The sequence below is a fragment of the Brachyistius frenatus genome, unplaced genomic scaffold (genome assembly GCF_029030835.1).
Source record: "Brachyistius frenatus isolate BFR_SWC_R1_liver_20210118 unplaced genomic scaffold, ASM2903083v1 Contig_12, whole genome shotgun sequence".
In the NCBI taxonomy this organism is placed as follows: Eukaryota; Metazoa; Chordata; class Actinopteri; family Embiotocidae; genus Brachyistius; species Brachyistius frenatus.
This window is the reverse complement of record NW_027210611.1, coordinates 632396-648707: the sequence shown is the minus strand read 5'-3', so window position 1 is coordinate 648707 and position 16312 is coordinate 632396. Positions and strand designations below refer to the sequence as shown.

Genomic DNA, 16312 nt, shown 5'->3' with positions numbered 1-16312 from the left:
AATTCTGTATAATTCTTAGCACTGAGAATATTTGTGGTAAAAAAAATATGCAGATTTGTCTCACGTACCGTTTTACTGTCTGAGAGCTTTTTCACCAAGTCCTCTGTTTTCTGCAGCTCAGCCCTGGCCATGCCCATCTGGTCCTTGACAGTCTTTCGCTCATTTTTTAAATCTTCGATACGTTTCTGTAGGAAGCATATGAATCTATTTAAGGAGAGCGCAACTGTGTATTGACAACCACTTACATTGTACAAAGGATTAGTTATACTAAACTGTGAGGCATAATACTGTGATAACATAATACCCTACCATTAATACAGTGTCCAAACATTGTACAGGCGATATTAAAAAAAAAAAAACACAATAAAGACAAACAAAACATCATATGATATTCATTGTAGTTTGTAGTAGTTCTTCATAATTGATTAACCACTGAACTTTTGTATTACCTGCAGATCTCCCAGTGCCTGAGCACTGAGGCCGTTCTGGGCATTGGCTTTTTTCACCAAGTCCACCGCCTCCTTCAGAGCCTTGTCCAGGTCCTTAAGCTTGGCCTCATAATCCTTCAAAAGGCCACGTATTTTCTCTGCTGCTACCTCATTTTGGTCACACTGCTTGCTCACATTAGCCTTAATGTGGTCCAGCACTGGAGAATGGAAAATACAGAATAAGTTAATGAAATCTGTAATTACTGGTAATTGTTAACTTTTTATTTAAACAACAACCATGTTTGTACTCTGATAATGTGATTCTGGAGGGAGTTTGCTCATCATAAAGGTTTTTTAAGGAATTTACTGAATGCACAAATGACTAAGAATAGACCACAAATCGTACGTTTCTTAGCCTCGTCTCTTTCTGTCTCAGCAGCTGTCTTCTGAGGGGTGAAGTTCCTGTTCTTCATCTCCTCCACCATGTGCTGAGCATCCGCCAGCATTTTAGCCAAGCTTCCATTGGTCACCGTATCACCTGTGTTGTCTTGATTCTTCAGCTGGTCCATAAGAGCTTCAAACCCACAAAAACACAAAATCAGTCCAGCAAACATTTAAGCTCGCTGTTAAATTATGATTTATATGGCAAAAACAAATAAATTATTATCTTTGTTAATTATTATTAGCATGGACAACAGGAGAGAGTCGGAGACCAAAAGAAAATGGAAACAATATATTACAACACCAACAACAGGAGATGTGCTGCCACGGAATTAATGTTTCCCTCTACCTTTGATTTTCTTTAGCAGGTTGCGAATCTCTGAGTCCAAATCCTTTGCTCTCTTGTGGGTTTTTTCAACATCTGCCACTGCCTTGTCAGCATCAGCAGACCTCTCGTCTGCCTATATAAAAACATAGTCAGACAACTCACATTTACTCACATCTTTCCACTTCCACATTCATTGCATGTCAACATATTAATAAAATATTAGACACTCAATAGGACTTTACCTTATCCTTGAGGGAGCTGATGTCATCTGCAAGAGTGATCGTGTCCTCTTCCAGCTGGTTGACTCTGGACTTTTGGGTGTTAACTGCAGAGCCGAATTTTTTGACAAGAGTCTGCAAATGCAGCAGCAGAAATATAAAGTAGGCGGCATGAAGTCAAATTTAATGTTTAATGTTGAAGGTGGTTATTGAAGCTTGAGGGTGGTAAGGGTTATTTTCAAACAGGGTTGTGGGCATTATTTACCCGTGTCTCATGAATACATAAAGGGTGCGCAATCAAATGAAGTGGATGCAACACAGAGATTGTGAAGGCAAGAGAAATGGCAAACACTGGCATTCAGTGGTGTAGTCTCTAACTCGTGTTGACACACAGGCTGGGGGACAAAACCTGCTGAGATTGCTTATCATGAGGAATGTCGAATGTTTGAACAAGCGCTCCCATGCTGTGCTACACTGTTTGTGCGTGTGTGATGGGCATGTGCAATGTGCAAAATCTGTCCTAACTTTTGCCTCAACAATTAATCTATGATCCTAATAATCTGTAATTGCTCTTTCCTCCACTTCACCAGTATTTATCGCCTTTAGAGTTACAGTGCAGGGGTACGGTACACTGACATGTTACCTTGGTGTCTGACACAGCCTGCTCCAGCTTCTTCAGCCTGTCCTGAGAAGAGGCACTGGCAGTAGCATTGTCAAGCTGAGCCTTGATCCTCCCCAGCTCGTCATCCAGTTTCTCCAGGTCATTTAGTAAAGTTTGGGCACAATTATCACACTCTGGAATACAAATGAGGATAGGATTAGAAAAGGATCAAATCCTGGTCTATTGTAAATGGCGTGTCACACCATAAGACCGCAATCCTTTTTGTTCAGTCACCTTGGCAGTGCTCATCTGTGTTTGTGTCTCCTGGCTCCAGTGTGTTCTTACAAACTGCAAAAAATGGTGAAAATCAGTACATTTATATTATATGACTGAAATGAACTATAATGTATATCAGCAAGACATATTTTTTTCAAAATGGGAGTCCACAATCTAACCTCCAGTCCTGGGATCACAGTGGTTACCGTTCCCAACGCAATTACAGGGCCGACAACTTCCTCCACGTCTCAGTGGCTCGCCATAGTAACCAGGAGCACAACTATGGGAGAGAGAAATAAAAAGCATTAAGTAAGTAGCAAATTAGAAATAAATCAACAGTATTCCGAATGACAGTCTCTGGCTGATCAGTCTGTACTGACACTCACCTTTCACACCTGTCACCAGTGTAGCCGGCTCTGCATATACACTGGATGTTTCCGTATACCTCTCTGCAACCTACTGCAAAACTACAGACAAAGAGAGAGATTCAAATTTCATTCCCAAAACACAGATTTCCATTTAATTAGAGTTCAGCAGTTTAGTGTTGTTGTTTTTTTCTTTACCCACCTGTTTGTGGGCATGCTGAATGGGCAGGGACACACTGTGCATGTCCTCTGAGATGCATTTCCATAGTAACCTTCTTTGCAACGTTCACAACGCTCCCCAGCTGTGTTGTGCTCACAGTTCTGAAAATGACATAATGTATCAATTAAATCACTTGCAAAGTATAAGACAAAAATGAGTGTGTAGACGCAAACCCTAACTCCCAGAGGATGACAAAAAAATAAATAAATCTGTGTGTGCACTGCAGCGAGCCTTTTACACACAATCAACTAGACATCAAGGCTTTTATTATTCTGAAGCAGAATTGCAAACATCTAGGCTCAAAGACAAAAGACTTTTCTCTGCCAAATCCATCAAAGGGTGTGTTTGATGCACTTGGTGGAGAGTTCAGCTGTTTGTGTCCATTTGGCTTTGAGCAGTAAATGTGTGGATCCATGCGTGCATTGCATGCACAGGCACAGTCTTGAGTGTCTTGCATAACAATAACAGCAGAGATGGCTGAGATTTTGAAATACGTGACGGTTCACGCTCCCATCAATGAGAATAATGATTAAGAGGGCCCCAGAATGTGATATCAGGAAGTCATGTCAAATCATGTTTCTGATGGTGATAAAAACGCAGCACTGCAAGAAAAAGGATAGAGTTGTGTGATTAAAGTGTGTCAGCAGATGTGAGAGGTCTAGACTCTGATTAAACTCTGGTTTAGTGAGCTGGGGTGAAGTAGTCATTTTTGGTTTGAGGTGTGTGTTGGTGTCTGTACACCAGGAGTTATGATGTCATTAACATGGGTTAAGGGTTGAGTATACTTCTTACCAGGCACCTCCCTGTCCCGTCTTCACACTCATCAGACAGACCGTTGCACTCACAGGGCACACAGCGGCCAAGGTGAGGCCTACTGACATCTCTGTAGAAACCAGGAGCACATTTCTAAAGAAGAAAACACAAATATAAAGACATGATTACCAAACTTGGAAGTTAAGCTTGTTTACAGCTAACTCACATACCCCTTATATAGTGCTGTAAATCTGAATGTATTATCAATCCATAATTAAAGAACAATTATGATAATAACGGCGGACAATATACTTGTCGATCAAATTTGCTATAACGTTACAGCTAATGTCATTGATATAGACAAATCATGATAGAGTGTACTCCTCATGATATATTGAAAAACAGATTGAGAAAAAGACTAAATAATGAAACACGACTGGGCATGTTTATGGCCGATCCATTGAAATATTAAAAAAATTAAGTTTGTTCAACAAGATAATGTAAAAATAATGTAAATTCAATTTTGGTAAAAAGTAGTCCTGCTCACTGGTTTGCAACATTATGTGTAACTACAATTATTAACAGTAAAATATAAATAAAGCCATTATTGTCTTCTGTATATATGTAATCATATTGCCCAACTTTGTACTGATAACATGTACACTTATGTAACACCAATTATTACTGCAGTTTAGCAGGGAAATTATTAACTTCAAAATCATTATCTGTTTTATTTTGCATAGCAAAGCTTTTCAAGCTTTTCAAAGCTTTTCAAAGATTTTGCCAAACTACCCAAATTGCCAAATTAAGTGTGACAATTTGTATAGCTCACAGCATTGAACTTGAGCTGAATATAGTGTCATTAACAATTAACCCTGAAGCATGCCCTTTGCTTCCAGAGATAACACTCCTCAAAGCACTATCAATCCACACCTGACACTTAGAGCGGTTTAACAAACAGCTAAGGTGAAATAGCATCCGTTCAACAACAAGGTACATCACTTTACCTGAATCTGAGAACTGGCATCGCTGTCATGAACAGAGGGATATTGAACTCTCTGTCCTCTGTCATGTGCTAAGGGGTGATGCACCCCTTGGGTGCCTTGGTCATTTACTGATGGATACTCTATCCGTTGAGCTCCCTGGTCATGGAGCGAAGGGTACTGTATCCTCTGAGTCCATCTGTCATGATGTCTGGGGTAACGGGTTCGCTCTCCCTTCTCCAAATGCCGGTGGCCAGCGCAGCAAATTCCAATCAAAGTCCAATAAATGAGGGTCTGTAACAGGACCCGTTCACGCCGGTGTCTATCCATACAAGCATCTGACATTCCTAACGTTTAGTCTGTGTGAAATAATGCTCCACTCTCTCTTGCCGCTGCCTCTTAAACACACATGCTCACACTCGGACCCAGAGGACACACCCCGTTTACCTGAGTCAGTCACGCAGATCAGCATGAGTCAGCAGGCACACAAGCACAAACATGCAAGTGTTTCCATGCACTCTGTCCTGTTCTCGCTCCTATACACACTCATTATCACACACAGTGGTTTGAGACACAGTCAGACAGTTAAATGTGGGTGAATGCATGAGTATGCATGAACAGGAAATAAACTGTATCAGTGGAAAAAAGGAGAATCACAATATTATAAATGCTGCTGTGTTTACTTTAAGCTGAAAGGGTGGGGATAAAGCTACTACTTGAAAGAGCAAGTAAAACATTCAAAAGTATATTAACAATCTGTAATATTCTGTGTATGAGTGGTTTATATTAGGATTTGTGCAAGCATATGTGACTAAAAGGAAAATCAGACATCCGCAGACAACGCAGACAAAAACTCACACCTGAATCACGCTCATCAAACACACAACAGACAGAACTGGGTGTGTTAGCTGTACTTACAGCCACGTGCACATGCTTAAGGTGTGCTAAGATGAACACACGCAGGTTCATGAGTAACAGTAAGTTGCCAAGTGCCACACCTCGTGTGTCAAGGCAAGGTACCTTGTTATACTGCCTCTGGGCACATATATTCAGCTTTCTTAGACACACCCAACCAGACAGCGGCTGACACACACGTAGGCAAGCACATCTACAGCAACGGCACTACCACAATAAACTTTTTTATTATTACTGTCATTTTCCAATAATATATATCCAAAAAATGCTCTCTGTTTCATGACAAACTCCCCTTTAATTAGTGGTTGCTCTGTTCTCATTTTTAATTTAGCTATGTGGATAAAACTGCTGAAATCATATGTATACCAATCAGTTTTGAAAAGTACAAACGCCACACTAAACAGTAGATCAAGTGAGCCCCGTTCCGATAAAAAGAATTCAAGTAAAGTGTTTCCTTGGCAACTACATCACGGTTGTTTGCACTACATTTCTGTGCGCTGTAACCATGCCAGTGATTATAGCTGTATAATCACTAATATTATGTCTGCATGATTGTGCTACATATCCCAGCCTGGGGCTACACTATTTGGTTGGATAGCTCTGCGGATGGTATTTTCCAGTGGATACCACCGTCACCCTTCAGCTGATAAATTTTCCCGAAAGGAAAAGGGTGTGGTACTTGGTGCAGGCATGTCGAGACACCCCTAAAATATGAGAAGGAGGTCCAGATAACAAGATGTAATTTCAATCACCACATTGCCCCACCCTGCTCGTTTCCTTTGCTTCCCAGACCTAACAAAAAGCGTCTAATCTCCCTGCCCTTTCACCATCTTTTTCTAGTTGTTTTTCTCTCTAACTTTTGGAATGAGGACAAATTCTTTCGGTATTTATTTGAAGGGCAAGTTAGGACAGGAATCATCCAGCTCCAGATGATGTTAGACACCTATTATTCTGTAAATATGAGTTGTTTTTTTTATTTCTTTCCCATTAAATTCAATAAAGACTATAATCTGATTTCATTTTATTTAGGAGAATTCATGCATATATTTGGTTGTCTTTTAACTACTCACCTCACAGGAGTCTCCGGTGTACTGAGAAGGGCAGGAACAGTCCTCCACAGTGTTTCCAGGACCTCCAGTCCCTGCGTTTGTGGCCCCCTCGAGGCCCACCTCCCCCAGGCTGAGTCGCTGGCTCTGAGTAAAGTACAGGGCCCGGATCCTGAGGCCTACCAGACCAGCCAGTACCATCATCAATTCCTCTCTGGACACGGGCCTGTTGGTGACAGCATGGCGCCAGTTTCCCTGCAAACAACAGAAAGTTTGGGGTTTAGTCCTTAGACACCAGTAGCGGGGAGACTATTCAAGAAGGAATGTCTCATTCGATGTACTGTATATGAAAAAAAATAGAAAAACTACATTTTACAATATTGTACTGTATATCTGTCTGTTTAAGACGTTGATGCAGAGCATGATATCTCAGCACTACCAAGACAAAATTTATTATATGCATAAATAACTAAATCTAACGGCAGGTTAATGTCAATTTTGACATTTCAGAGGATGTAATTGTATTTTAGTTTACCACTTTACCACTTTACCTTCAGATCAGAAACTGTTCTAAACTTGGAAAAAAATACCTTTTAATTGAAGATAAGTCTGAATGACCTCAACATAGGGCACTACGAGAACGAATCAGTGAGTCGTTCATCCCTTTACAACATTTTCATATTGTGTGGTTGATGTGAAATCACAGCCTAATGTCACAACCTAATGTTGGTTCCAAATCTAAGTGTAATAAAGTCACTGTTTATTTTACCTCCAAGAGCTGCACTCTGCCCTGATACAGCCTGTCTGGAAGTGGATCTTGTGGAGCTACGTGGATCAGAGTCATATCCTGACCCTAAGGGGAAAAAGTGAAACAGATGAATGTGTTGTGTTTCTGCCACTGAAGGAGATAATAAAGCTTCTAAAACTGAAAAACTAGTAGCACTCCGCACAGTCAGCACAACATCAGGTCTTTTTCCAATCAGAGTCATCCCCTCACTGGGAATCCCAAATGATTTGGACTGGTAGGTGAGGAAACCACCGTAAGATGAAACCTAAGAAAAGGGGAAGACCAAACCTCTGTTAGTTCATTTGAAGGGACTGTTGAGTCCACTGAACTATAGAATATATCTTAAAGGAAAATTCTGCATGTATGCAACCTAGATCTATTTCTATTAGGATGTAATAGTTAAGGTCATTCTTTTTATCAGCTGTGATCACGTTTTATCTTATTAAATTCCTAAAAATAATTTTAAGATTTTAGGGACATTGCTATATTTTGAAAACAGGATCCGTAAAAGCAGAAGACTTAGAAAATAAAGTCCACAGCTGAATTATTACCAAAGAATAGGCCCAAACTGATCCAGAACGCAGCTCGAATTTGAATGCTAGTTTTCATTTTCACTTCAACTGGAGTTATATATAAATATGAACAATTATATTACTGAGTACAGTACTGAATACTATTTAATATTGCATTTTATTTTAACTTGATTTTTCTATGAAATAGCTATATAGCTATCTGTTTCTATATTTAGACATCAGTACACATTAACTGACAACAGAATTCCAATTGTGATGATGTCGTCTACCTCCGTCGACTCACCCTGTCTCCCAGGTAGGACGGTGGTGCCACCCAGTGTAGAGTTTGAACTGTAGGGGGAAGCTCCTGGATATCTGCAACCGCTGTGTTACTGGCTGTGTTCAGCACAGAAGTAACCTCTTCCTTGTCGGGGCTTTCCAAACGCCAGCCCCGCATCTCAACAAACTAACAACAGGGAATACAAAGGGGTGAATGGCAAAAGTACTTTCTAAAACTGTAGCTATACTGTGCTGCTCCTAATGTGTTTGACGGTAGTATTGGTCAAATATTAACAGACTGACGCCTCCCTAAACTGGAGATTACAGCAGCAAGACTTGATAATGTCATCATGAGACAAACTTGGACTATTCACAATTCCTTGGTGCAGTAGCTTTACTGATATTACAAACAAACACTGTGGATGATAGATGTAGCCAGGTCACAGTAAAATCAACATGGCACGGTATGCTTTGATCTGTTCTGTCACTGTCGATTCATTTCCTGAACAACACCAGCATGTGCAGCTTTCGTTCATCAAATGACGTCATTCATCACACAACTTCAATCAGCGAAAAAGCTCCACAGGCATAAAATGTCTCCAAATTATTCACAGACATGCAGGGGCATGAAAAGCAAACACACCTTCCCCCTGCGTTTGGTGGAGCTCTGACACCGGTCAGTGGCTCCGAAGCAGAAGCAGCTGGTACAGCCGAGAGAGTTGGAGGGGTCAAAGTAGAAGGAACCTTCCCGACAAGAATCACACCTGATGCCAGCAACATTTCTCTACAGACATGACAGCAATTATAGAGAAGAATGCAAAACAAGGAAAGGCAAGTGAAGAACAATGATTGAAAGGGGTTTATAAATGAGCAGTTTGATGAACTTAGCCCACCTTGCAGAGACACCTGCCTGTGTCTGGGTGACACACGCTGGATGTTACTCCACCTTGGTTACAGTCACAAGGCACACAGTTAGGGAAGCGATAATAACCTACAGCACAGCGATCACACTGCCGGCCTCCAATCCTGGGTTTACAACTGCAGGAAAATACACAGACACTTTATTGTTAGGGAACGTCTCAGTGCACAATTGCAATAAAAAACTGTCTTTGGAAAGCTTGTACAAGCAAATACATTAACATTGCATCGTATGCATTTCTCTGTGATGCTTTACACTGCTTATCTATTCCATTGTCTCCAACTTCAAGACAGAAAACATTGTAAAAAGGTTTCAGGCACTAAAAGGAAGTTGTAGAGGCTTTAAAAATAATATTACGAATTATTCTTGTTTATCAACTTTATAAAAACTGCAGTAAACAAAAGAAATACTGGATCAAATCAATATTTGTTTTGGCAGATTGGTTAGTCCAATCATCACTGAGAACTTGCCACAGTTCTTTTGGGGATTTAGGCTGTCACAGATGTCTCTTTTAATAATCCCAGAATGACCAGATGATGATGGGATCCGTGCTAAATTGTCATCTGTCAGACTTCTTGTTCTTCTGTTCACTGAAGATATTTCTGAATGAATATTTCTTAATGTGTATGTTTGGTCTCCTTACAATGCTGCACAGTAAATTTGGGACTAACCAGACACCTCCCTGATGATGGTATATCATGATGGATGAGAATGTAAACATGTGAACTGCCTATAACATTTGCACAGTACTGTTCATGAGAGAAAAGGAGCATGTCACGAATCACATTTAGTGGTTTGGTGTTATGTTTCATTTTCATTGACTGGAACAGAAGGCCTCATATTCCAGATTTTTTCATCACTCAAGAATTAGTGCATGAAAGATTGATATTGTCAAGGGACCGCCATTACATGCACAGCTGTTAAACAGACAAATTACACAATCAGATGAGGAAGAACAATTAAGAAATTATATCTTTTAGAAATAATGAATCTTAGCCAATTTGATCAGAGTGATATTCCAACTGTATATATTTAGCAGTCTCTGGTAAATCTGTAATTAACAAATAATAAAATTAAAGAGAAAACTTGCAGGCTATCATTCAGATTGTTAGAGATAACAAGCGACCAGAATAAAATATTTACAATATATGATTTTTTTTTTATGATAATTATAATAATATATTAAAAAAAAAAACATTGATCTATTCAGAATTGAAATTGAAAAGATAAATCTAACCATTAAATTCGAGGTTATGCATTTAAACACTTTTTTTTTGCTTTTTAGTTAAGACAGCTTTCTGTAACATATAATACATCTTCTTACATTCCCAACTGTATGACACAAAAACTGTCTGCTCTTAATCAGTTCATTTATTTCCCTGATGCTGTCTGTTGATGTCGTGTTGTGTGCCCCATGTAGGTGTCACCTCACCTGCACTGTCCAGTAATGCGGTCACACTGAGGCCCTGCATTGATACCACTTGGAGAACATTCACAGTTCTCGCAGCCTAGCAAAGCGTGATAGCTGAAAGTCTGATTTTGACACACATCACAGGCTGGTTTGATTGTCTGGGGAGGGCAGATGCAGCGTCCCGTCACTTCGTCACACAGTCGTCGGCCACATTCACATGCTTCAGAAAGAATAGAACATTTCATGAGCTCAAAAGCAGGTGCACATTTTATTTTCAGGGGGAGTGAGAGGGAGCAAAGAATGATTAAAACAAAAAAATCTCACATGCACTCACAAGTCAAAGGGAAATATTCACTCACGTCTGCAGTAGGGAAAGCCAAAGTATCCTGTGGCACATTTTGTGCACTGCAGCCCGATAACATGCTGCCTGCAGGGACATTGTCCTCCAACTGGATCACAGACGGTCCCTGTAGAGCCCGACTTGTCACAGTTGCAAGACAGAGCTCCATCATTATAAGCTGCTACAAGAGAGCGGGCTGAGTCTCTGCAGAACTGGGAGGAGGTTTTGGGGCTAAAAAGACAAAAAAAATAAAGAGTTCTTTTAAATAAAGTTGTGGTTTTATACTTGATCATAACAGCTAGAGGGCACCATTTCCAAAAACATCTGCTTTACTGAAGGTTGTCCCTGTGTTATTGATACACTGGTAAGAAAATATTACACACAAAAAACAACATATAATGGAATTGTATCACTTATATATCAAATTATCATTTCAAATGGATTTGAGTCCAGCTTGTGTTACAGTTCTGGTGGATACCTACTCAATATGGAACCCTTCTCCTCTGCATTGTTGTATGAAATCTGCAGATTTATCCAGTGGCTTCTCTTTCAGAAGCTCTGGAGTGTAACTGCTATCAGGAACCAACAAGATATAATCCTGAACAAAAGAAACAAACCATGACAAATGATAAGAACACAATCTCATCAAAACCCTCTAGTTTGGTTGGTTTTGTGTTATGTTTTAATAATGCAGACAGTGATAAAACACAGGATTTTTGAAAGTTTTAGGTATACTTTTCTGTTTGATCTTATCTGAAGAAAGAAAAGTAAAGCACACTGAGCAACAAGCAAGCAAAGCCCAACCTGCCCCCTGCCTTACACAGGCTGGAAGCTTAGCTTTTATAAAGCTGTAGGGGACTGCCAGGTAGAATATAGTCGCTTCATTGTTGTTTTTGGAGATATGACATAACACTGAGGTGAGAGGACCTCAGCATGCCAAGTCCTCAACAACTCTAGTACAAAACACAGACTTCACAAACCTTCAGATTTTACAGAGGTATGCGTCGTACATTTGTTAATGTTTTACCATTTTTCTGTCGTTCCATTTGCATAGTGTTTGAGAAATTAGACAAACCACTGACCAGAATAAGAGTCTTCTGAGGTGGCACGACTACGGAGATGGTGGGTAGCTGCCAAGCATTTCTGTCAAAGTCGAGGGCAATGCGCCCATCAGCAATGACTACCTCCCTGCAGCCTGAGACTGCAGGGCAGAAGGAGGTATTTATCAGACCTGCAGGAGAAAACAGATTTAAGTTTTAACGTAAGGTAAAGAAAAAATGCAAGAGAGTAGCAACTGCCCAATAATCCATCTCTCTGTTAAAGCTATGTAGGGAAGTACTTATTGGCCTTTGATCATCTTATCATGTACTCTTGGACTTTATTTGCTCTTAAGGAGGATGGTGAATCCTCCTTAAGTGAGGAGGTGATCCTCACTGAGATGGATTTCCCGGACACCGCTAGAGTGACATCAATGGAAGCGAGTAAACTCTGACAACCACTTCCTCCCACACACTCACCCTTCCATTCACGGCCTGCGTCTACTCGCACTTCCACAGGGAAGGAGATATGTTCAGGCTGGTGATAATGGACCACAACCACATACCTGCCCGGGAGGGGCACCTTGGGAGTGAAACTGATCTCCGTCTGGAAAAAAATGAGGAGAAAACTTGAAAAAGTCTCACCGAGACAGGGTGAAATTGAAAATGAATTTCATGACAGGGCTCTTTGAATATCTTGAGTGCGCAGAAGCAGGGTCAAGTCCAGAAAAGCTCCAATTATTCGACAAGGTGAGGAAAAGTAGAGCCTGGTTTTCACACTGATACCTGAGGAAATTTTAGCAGTGTCCCCTCAGTCGAAGGTTCACGGACAGGAAACAGTCCAGACTGTCGTCTCCGTCTCCAATCCTCATTCTCTGCTTGTTGAAGAGCATCAGCTGCTGTGGACGATAGCTGCCCATCACGGCCCGCATACAAAATGTGGGCTGAGGTGGGCTTGTCCAACTGCCTCAGAACACAGTACCGACTAGAAACATTAAACAGAAACACGTTGTTGTTACTTTAAACATTTTCATCGTGGTTAACATATTTGCAGAGCCCAGAAATGTTCTGACCGTCACACTCTCTCATTAATGAGCAAAAATTCTACCATCACACACTTAAAAACACACTTCTATGGAAATCTAGTTTTACAGGCTCACCTATAGGTACCATGCTCCTTCTTTCTCATTCTACCCCTTTAATTTAATGCCAGTATTCAATCAAAAATTAAATGAACCCTGAATTTGCCTCAGGGTTAAATGTGCACTTTTCTCTCCAGATTTAGAAACTAAAACAGTGCTTAAAAATGTCGGCAATTTTTCATTACAAAAAACTATTTCCCACTTTTAAAAAAATCAGTATTATGTTATTATGAAGTCTGAGTTTTGTAAAGTATTGAATGTGTCACAAAGTATTTGAATAATAACCCATACATCAACATAGCACCACTTAAATGCAACATTTTACATTTTTGAGGCTCAATGGAGCATAAACAAACACAATTTCAAGGCATAAAAGCAAAGTGCAGGCTTATATTCGGCTTAATGAAAAGATTTAACTCTGCTTCCAAGCCAGTTTTTAATATTTATTTGTTGACATATTTTTCAATTTTTGGAAACCTTCTTCTGCACTGTTCAGTTTGAGTTACACAGTAAATAACAGAGCTGCACACTGACAGCTGTAACAACTGTAACATGTACCCTGGTCATTATGTTCACAGTGAGAGTAGAATTTACTAAGACAGAGGGAGAAATGGAGAGTTTGACCCTAAGTTCAGCCTCAGGTAAGTGACCTTGCCTCAGTTGTAGTAATGCAAGTAATCACACCTGGAGAACAGATGTGTGTCTCCGTTCTCCAAAACAACAGTGAAACACAAAGGTCTATGGTAGTATCTAGCGTTTCAAAAATTGCAGCTTATACTGACGGGTGTTGGAGAAGTCTCTACGTGATAATATTATTAAATTCATTCAACGTGGATTATTCGAGATTTACCTGTCTTCAGTGAAGCGGCCATGAGTGGAGACACAAAGCACCTTGGGGTCTACATATTCAATGGAGAACTCTTCAGCAGGCACTGCATACACTTTATACTACAGAGAGAAACCCATTTAATTTCAAACTGCATGCTGCTGTCTTGATATTGAGCATTATAAATCTTTTATGGGAACATTTTCCTCACCAGAAGGAATGATGTCGTGGAAGTCTGCAGAAGAACTTCTGTCTTGTGAGAAAGCTGAAGCACTGCCACTTTATTTCTGCTGTCCACTGCCACACTCCGGCACAAATGGCTGCACGGTTTAAAACACACAAAAACTGAAACACATACATACTCTATACCTTTCTACCTTAAGGACATTATCACATTTTCAAATAGTAAATACACAAATCAACAATATACTGGTACGAGAAATGTTCACCTCACCTGAGGGCACAGCTGTAAATGTTGGCCCTGGCAGGGATCTGGCCACCTGACTGACCACTGATGAGTATATTGACATTCTGGACTGTGTCCACCTCACTGGCATACTCCAGAACCAGGACATATGGGCCCGGACGAGGTACACGCAGACTGAGTTGGAGTTGCGACTACAAGACACAGAACATATATTTCACAGGAAGCATTGAGGCATTCTAGGATACTAAAACAGAACTTCAAAGAGGTAAAAATAAATAGATAAAAAAAAATCATCATATAAAAGTACTAAAAGTCAAGGATTAGGTTTAAGATTTATGCTTAGCTATTTGTGAGTGAAGCACCAATCTACAAATTGTGAAACTATATCAGAATGTTCATTATGGACCGAGGAACAGGAGATGACAACCGGCCCAGTAACCTCAGTCTGTTTTATGACTTGTTGTGCAAACCCTTTATTCTTCAACAGAGTTCTTTACAATACTGAACCTGTCTGCCGTTGAGAGCAGCCATCTCAGGGTGACCTGGGGTGGGACGCCGCACACGAGCCTGCCTCCTCCTACGCCCACTGCGGGTGGAGAGTCTACCCTGTGAGCCCAGTGCAGAGCTGAAGCCATCCAGGGCTGCGTGCTTATACAACAGACAGCTGAGACACACATGAAGACACTTAGTCAGACAACACTGTAAACAGGAATAGACCTCAAAAGTGCTGAACGGTATATTTTACTTTGTATCCGTATTTGCGATGGATAAGTATGTGCAGGGCTGTGTGATCTTTTCCTGCAGCAGAGGTGCTTCATAGTAATCCCGGGGCAGCAGCACTAAATAATCCTGACGGGGGGAGAGAGTGAAAAGCATTTTATTCTTCAATCTGTTATACGTTTACTACTTTACTTCAATAACCAAGGCACATAGAACTAAAGAACTAAACAAAAGTTTAAACTTGTTTTTTCAGTATTTTACATGACAAATTTCACATCAATGTCTTCCCTATAGACTCACCAACAGAACCCCCTCTGCTCTTATGTGAATGATCCATTTCCCAGGAGTCAATGCAAAGGGCTCAGCGAAGCCCTCTCCTGGGACAGTGAGGAAGGATGGGGAGGGACTCGTGGGAAATATTACTTCCTTACTCTGATCTGACCCTGCAGAGCACCAAGCACAGATGGCTGTAATGTCACAACACTCACAGAAAGACATCATTGTCATAAAGACACGTCATGCATCAGCTTCCACATAAATGTCATGAAGGAAATGTTTTCATTTAAATGATGGGTTAGATTTGACAGTTTGATGGTGAGATGTCAGAACTGATTCGATATTAGAGGCAGCCTTACCTGCAGTGCCTCTGTTATTTGTAGCCTTGACGCTACCAGTCACACTGGCGCTGCTGGGATTAATGAACCGCAGAACCACCCGGAATAAATGCTGCCTCCCATTTTTTGGTTCAACATGCACTGTTACTCTGATTTCACTCTGCAGGGATGACAGTGACACAGCTGACTGCAATGGCACAGGTTTGAGTAGACAATGAGGGAATAATGTTAAGACGGATGTTAAAAATCATGTCGGGTGGGCAGAGAAGCAAAGCAAACAGAGCGGGTTAATCAATAGACAGCAAACAAGGTGAAGGAAGTAAAATTCAGCTAAAGCAAGTCAGGCCCTTCACTTACAGTCACAGCAAGACTGAAAGTCAGCTTCGTCCACCACCAAGATCCACGCGCTCACTCGTGCTCTCCCCTTATGCTGGGGGGTGGAGTAGCGTATTACAATATGGAAAGGTCCAGGAAAGCCAAGGGTGAGCATTAGGATCACCGCTGGCTGAAGAGAGAGCGTGTTAGTTCTAAGAGAGCTGGTGTCCACATTCCCACATCAGCACTGAAATAACAGGATGGTCATGTGCTCCGAGGAGAATTATTTGTGCAGTGGCAAAAGCAAAAGAATCATGGTGGTATCAGAGTAGTCTGAAAGAGGAAACTATGAGGTTACTTAAGTGGAAGATTGTCGAAAAAAAATTCTGAGCCATACTGTAATTCATTA

At 40.8% G+C, this 16312-nt stretch overlaps 1 protein-coding gene across 3 annotated transcripts in view; it reads right to left on the bottom strand.

Moving 5' to 3' along the window:
• Nucleotides 1–16312, bottom strand: part of LOC138617235 (laminin subunit alpha-3-like) — a 53428-nt gene that overhangs the window by 11888 nt on the left and 25228 nt on the right. For 2 of the 3 annotated variants that reach the window (XM_069692026.1, XM_069692028.1), the window contains exons 22-51: nucleotides 15946–16093; nucleotides 15275–15417; nucleotides 15000–15103; nucleotides 14762–14918; nucleotides 14282–14445; nucleotides 14039–14147; nucleotides 13852–13949; nucleotides 12646–12844; nucleotides 12340–12466; nucleotides 11905–12053; nucleotides 11305–11420; nucleotides 10842–11053; nucleotides 10504–10702; nucleotides 9046–9190; nucleotides 8796–8936; nucleotides 8178–8339; nucleotides 7525–7626; nucleotides 7344–7427; nucleotides 6599–6829; nucleotides 3670–3783; nucleotides 2860–2978; nucleotides 2679–2759; nucleotides 2472–2572; nucleotides 2311–2364; nucleotides 2059–2210; nucleotides 1440–1550; nucleotides 1219–1330; nucleotides 835–1002; nucleotides 450–646; nucleotides 69–185 (exon numbers count right to left, since the gene is read on the bottom strand). In XM_069692026.1, coding sequence (XP_069548127.1) covers nucleotides 69–185; nucleotides 450–646; nucleotides 835–1002; nucleotides 1219–1330; nucleotides 1440–1550; nucleotides 2059–2210; nucleotides 2311–2364; nucleotides 2472–2572; nucleotides 2679–2759; nucleotides 2860–2978; nucleotides 3670–3783; nucleotides 6599–6829; nucleotides 7344–7427; nucleotides 7525–7626; nucleotides 8178–8339; nucleotides 8796–8936; nucleotides 9046–9190; nucleotides 10504–10702; nucleotides 10842–11053; nucleotides 11305–11420; nucleotides 11905–12053; nucleotides 12340–12466; nucleotides 12646–12844; nucleotides 13852–13949; nucleotides 14039–14147; nucleotides 14282–14445; nucleotides 14762–14918; nucleotides 15000–15103; nucleotides 15275–15417; nucleotides 15946–16093 — 4116 coding nt within the window. Of the gene's footprint in view, nucleotides 1–68; nucleotides 186–449; nucleotides 647–834; nucleotides 1003–1218; nucleotides 1331–1439; nucleotides 1551–2058; nucleotides 2211–2310; nucleotides 2365–2471; nucleotides 2573–2678; nucleotides 2760–2859; nucleotides 2979–3669; nucleotides 3784–6598; nucleotides 6830–7343; nucleotides 7428–7524; nucleotides 7627–8177; nucleotides 8340–8795; nucleotides 8937–9045; nucleotides 9191–10503; nucleotides 10703–10841; nucleotides 11054–11304; nucleotides 11421–11904; nucleotides 12054–12339; nucleotides 12467–12645; nucleotides 12845–13851; nucleotides 13950–14038; nucleotides 14148–14281; nucleotides 14446–14761; nucleotides 14919–14999; nucleotides 15104–15274; nucleotides 15418–15609; nucleotides 15749–15945; nucleotides 16094–16312 lie in introns of all 3 variants that reach the window. The other variant, XM_069692027.1, reaches the window with a different exon arrangement.